Below are 5,534 nucleotides of genomic sequence, written 5' to 3'. Positions count from 1 at the left end.
TATATTGAATATTAATAAAGGGACAGTGTAAGCACATTATAACCGGCCATCACCTTGGACAGGCATCTTCCAAAAATGAAAGCTGGTGTTTGTTCATGATCTAAAATATTTTCCACAAAGGATCATTAGACTAAAAAAAAAAAAAAAAAAAAAGTTGCAATTATACAAGTCACGCTGAACAAGTCCCATTGGACATTGCTAGCTACAAAGCTTTGGAGACACAAAATGAACCAAGTGGGACCATACTAAAAAGCATGAATGCTGAATACAACTATGAGGCAGCATTTACACTTTGTAAATCGAAGGGGAAGCTCATTTTCCAAAGGTATATCAAATGCACCTGCTCATCCCTTCAGGTAACTGCAGGTCTCTTCACTGAGAAAACCCAGTTTCTGCAGAAAGAGGAGAGACAAGAACTTCAGCTGAGGAACCTATGTCCTGGTGGCTAAGCCCTGAGAAATACGAGTTCATTGCTTCAAGCTTGGGATGTCCTGTGGTTACAGGTGAGCACCATCTTCCTGGCTGCATTTCTATACCACTGCTAAACAGCGGCATGAATGTGCTTTGTGAATATTAGATGGACAAAGTGGTGAGTTAATATCTGATATTGCACTAACTCTTGTTGGTGGAGGAGATAAGCTTTTGAGCTACACAGAGCTCTTCTTCAGGTGAATATTAGCGGTTTTAGCCTTTCTTTCCCACAGCAGTGCCAGTCAGCGTTCATAGCGCCATTTCACAGAGATAGAGGCTGAGATCCATGTCCTGTGAGGAGGGTGGAGAAGTTATTCCTTCTCCTACAGGGCACTGAAATGCGGAATATACCAGGAAACATTGTTAGAATAATTTGCATTTATTCTAACAGAAGATCAATGCCTAAGGAAAATAGACTGCAGCGGAAATCTCAGTTCAGCATTTTAGGAGTCAAAATCAATAAATACATCAACTAAGTCATGGCATGATTCTGGCAGTTGCCGGAAGTGAAATACTGCATTTAATCATCATTTTGTTCAGCTTCACTATGTCTCACTAGATGGGATATGACGGTAGATAAAGAGTCTGATCTGCATATCAGTACTCGGCTACCAAAGAGAAATGGCCTGTTATATTAGTCATTGCTCTGATACGGCATAGAGTTGTCTACATGGATACAGAGTAGCAGCCGTGTTAGTCTGTATTCGCAAAAAGAAAAGGAGTACCCGTGGCACCTTAGAGACTAACAAATTTATTAGAGCATAAGCTTTCGTGAAGTGAGCTGTAGCTCACGAAAGCTTATGCTCTAATAAATTTGTTAGTCTCTAAGGTGCCACGGGTACTCCTTTTCTTTTTACATGGATACAGAAGATCTGTTCTTGAACTGTGACTCCTTGCACTTTGACTGAAGTCAACACTTAGCCTTAAAACTTCAGCTGGTAACCAGGAGAGGGAGGGGAGTTTCTGAATATGTACGGAATTAATTAACACTTGATTAGCTTTCAGCTCTATGTTCTTCCAATTCAATTGCACAGTTTGTTTTATTATTCCTAGACTCAACACATGACAGACAGAAACCAGAGAAACCAAACGGCTGTCACAGAATTTATCCTCCTTGGATTCTGGGATCTCCCTGTCCTGAAAATTCTTCTCTTCCTCATGTTCCTAGTGATCTACATGGCAACCATGGTCGGGAACATCCTCATCACTGCACTAGTTGTGGCTGATCAGCACCTTCATAGCCCCATGTACTTCTTCTTGGGGAACTTGTCCTGCCTGGAGACCTGCTACACCTCGACCATCCTGCCCCGGATGCTGGCCAGTCTCTTGACTGGGGACAGAACCATCTCATTCAGTGGCTGCATCACACAACTGTATTTCTTTTGTGCTCTGGCGGCTACGGAATGCTGTCTCCTAGCAGTAATGTCTTATGATCGATATTTAGCGATATGTAAACCCCTGCATTATTCAACTCTTATGAATACCAGGTTTTGCCTTCAGTTGATGGCTGGGTCATGGTTAAATGGTTGTTTGGCTACTGCAATCTTTGTATTATTCATGTCTCATTTAATATTCTGTGGCCCAAATGAAATTGACCATTTCTACTGTGATCTCATCCCATTGATAAAACTTTCCTGCAGTGACTCACACCTGATCATATTGCTGGATTTCATACTATCCTGTGTATTCACTCTACCTGCATTTCTACTAACCCTGATGTCCTATGTGTGTATCATTGCCACCATCTTGAGAATCCCTTCCACGACAGGGAGGCAGAAGGCATTTACCACCTGCTCTTCTCACCTCATTGTGGTGACAATTTTCTATGGAACCCTAATGATAGTCTACATGCTACCAAAACATGAAACACTAAGCGTCCTAAACAAAGTGCTCTCTCTTTCCTACACAGTCCTGACTCCTGCAGTAAATCCCCTCATCTACAGCCTGAGAAACAGAGAGGTCAAGGAAGCCTTGAACAAAGCAGTCAGTAAATATGTGGCTTTCTCAAAAACATGCAGAGATTCCTAGTTAACAACTTTGCCTAAATCAGCCAGGCAGCTGTGAAAACCTCAGGCTATCAGCCCGCAGTGAAATTGAGTTAAAAACCCCCTTTAAAAATCTCATCACTAATGTGAAAAAAAGTGGAGATGATCTGTATGGAGTTACTGAGACAGTGTTTACTGTTCCATGCTGTCTTCATGTGTCAGGGTTCCCTCCCAACTTTGAACTCTAGGGTACAGATGTGGGGACCCTCATGAAAGACCCCCTAAGCTTATTTCTACCATCTTAGGGTAAAACTTCCCCAAAGCACAAATTCTTTACCCTTGGAGGGTATGTTGCCACCACCAAGTGATTTAACAAAGATTCAGGGAAAGGACCACTTGGAGTTCCTATTCCCCCAAAATATCCCAAGTCCTTACACCCCCTTTCCTGGGGAGGCCTGAGAATAACCTAGATGAGCACAGACCAGCCTTGGGGTTTTAGGGTCCTAAAATCAGATTCTTTTAAAAAAGAGCTTTACTAGAAGAACAAAATAAAGATAAAAGAACAACTCTGTACGATTAGAATGGAAGATAATCTCACAGGCAGTCAGATTCATATGTGGACATATCTATTCAGGGGACACAATCACAGGGCCTAATCACATCAGCCACACTATCAGAGGCTCGTTCACCTGCACATCTACCAATGTAACATATGCCATCATGTGCCAGCAATGCCCCTCTGCCATGTACATTGGCCAAACCGGAAAGTCTCTACGTGAAAGAATAAATGGACACAAATCAGATGTCAAGAATGATAACATTCAAAAGCCAGTTGGAGAACACTTCAATCTCTTTGGTCACTCGATTACAGACCTAAAAGTCGCAATATTACAACAAAAAAACTTCAAAAACAGACTCCAAGGAGAGACTGCTGAATTGGAATTAATTTAGAAACTGGACACTATTAAATTAGGCTTGAATAAACACTGGGAGTGGAGGGGTCATTACACAAAGTAAAACTATTTCCCCATGTTTATTCCCCCCCACCCCGCCCACTGTTCCTCACACGTTCTTGTCAACTGCTGGAAATGTCATTATCACGACAAAAGCTTTTTCCCCCCTTCCGTCTCCTGCTTGTAATAGCTTATCTTAACTGATCACTCTCATTACATTGTGTATGGTAACACCCATTTTTCCATGTTCTCTGTGTATATGAAATTGTCCTACTGTATTTTCCACTGCATGCATCTGATGAAGTGGGCTGTAGCCCATGAAAGCTTATGCTCAAATAAATTTGTTAGTCTCTAAGGTGCCACAAGTACTTCTGTTCTTTTTATAAAGTATGATGGTATTTTTGTCCATGGTCTTGGCTAAACGTTCACCCTATGTTTGTATTGCATTTGAAAATGCACAGAGCTGACATTGTATAAGGCACAAAATCCAAGTAAATCACTGTGCCTGTTCCCTGTTCATTGTTTCTCAATGTTAGATAATAAAGTTTTGTAATCTAATACAGACAGTCAAATAGAAATAAAACATAGTGTGTGGCATCATGTTTTTTGCTGCAGTTCTTAAGTCCCTAAGGACACAATGGAAAATCCAGCCTGAACTCAGGTAGGTGTTGTCCATCTAAGTGGAAGGACCAGGGAGGGAGGTGGCCATAACCATGTTTCCATCATGGAGTTTATCTGGGCACGGGGCAGAATGGAGACAATTTTAACTAATTTTTTATTTCCATAAAAAAGCCAATTTTGATCAAAATCATTTTTATTTTTATATTAATTGTGATTATTGCCATCATACCCCTCTGCAAACCCACCTTCACTGCACTGCAACAGGCTAGATGCAAACAGCCCGGTCCCAGCAGTGACTCTGGACACTTCACCAGGAATAGCTTCATAGCTCTTATCTGGGCTACGCCCGGCTGGGACCAGCTCCAACAAAGCACCAGCACCAGGCTCACTGGGCCCTTGGAGGCAGGGAGCTTGGGCAAACAAAGAGGTAGACTCACAAGCCAGGGGCACTGGGACTGCCCAGACCCAGCTGGGGGTTTGCCAGGGCACCCGTAGAACTGAGGCCGTTCCTGGGGTCGGGTCTGTCAACCGGGCACCTAGGAAGGACTCGGCATGTGGCCCTGCAGGACAGAAGCTGCTTTGCAGCTGTCAGCTGCACCGAGCAGTTCAAAGGGAGGGGATATGTTACAATGAGTGCCCCCAAAACTGACTGCAACCAGCGCCCGTCCCAGAGGGCTAATTCTCAGGACACCATGACCAGCCAGCCCCAGGTGCCTTAGACAGCTCTGCTCCATGCAGGTCCCTCCCCTCGGGCGTGAGGCAACCTATGGCAAGAGGAAGCGGCTACAGCCTACCAAAGGGGAAAACTCCTGTGATGTCACAATGGCACTGCTGGCTCAGTCAGTGGGAGCACGGCAGGGCTTGGCCAGAGGCAGGGGAACTGGGCACCGGTGAGAGTGGTAGGACTTGAGCCCTGCAGAAACCATTTTGCAAGGGACCTAATGGAGTCAGGCACCCAAATCCCTTTGAAATTGGACTTAGACGCTTAACTCTCTTCGACGCCCCTGAGAATCTCAGCCTGTAGAGTCACAGGGTTCGGTCATGAAAGTTTCTGTCTTCAAATGCTTTTCGGCTGTGTGTGTGTGTGTTCTCTCAGTGTGTTGTCCCAGCTGTGCACAGACAGCGGAGACAGCAGATCTGTCAAAGTGCCCAATAAATCCACAGACTCAGTTTATCTTATTGCCCTTATATAAATCCATGGTACACTCACATCTTGAATACTGCATACAGATGTGGTCCCCTCTTCTCAAAAAAGATATACTGGCATTAGAAAATGTTCAGAAAAGGGCAATTAAAATGATTAGGAGTTTGGAATGGCTCCCATATGAGAAGAGATTAAAGAGGCTAGGACTTTTCAGCTTGGAAAAGAGGAGACTAAGGGGGATAGAGGTATATAAAATCATGAGTGGTGTGGAGAAAGTGAATAAGGAAAAGTTATTTACTTGTTCCCATAATATAAGAACTAGGGGTCACCAAATTAAATTAATGGATAGCAGGTTTAAAA

The 5,534-nt window shown here is 43.5% G+C and overlaps 1 protein-coding gene across 1 annotated transcript; it reads left to right on the top strand.

Moving 5' to 3' along the window:
• The first annotated feature begins 1,480 nt into the window (after nt 1-1,480).
• LOC119842499 (olfactory receptor 6B1-like) lies at nt 1,481-2,499 on the top strand. The gene is given in 2 exon segments (XM_038370751.1): nt 1,481-1,498; nt 1,501-2,499. Coding segments are annotated over 2 exon segments (1,017 nt in total).
• The last annotated feature ends 3,035 nt before the right edge of the window (nt 2,500-5,534 follow it).

The sequence above is a fragment of the Dermochelys coriacea genome, chromosome 14, assembly GCF_009764565.3.
Source record: "Dermochelys coriacea isolate rDerCor1 chromosome 14, rDerCor1.pri.v4, whole genome shotgun sequence".
In the NCBI taxonomy this organism is placed as follows: domain Eukaryota; kingdom Metazoa; phylum Chordata; order Testudines; family Dermochelyidae; genus Dermochelys; species Dermochelys coriacea.
The sequence above is the reverse complement of the archived record's forward strand: the minus strand, read 5'-3'. Positions and strand labels throughout refer to the sequence as shown.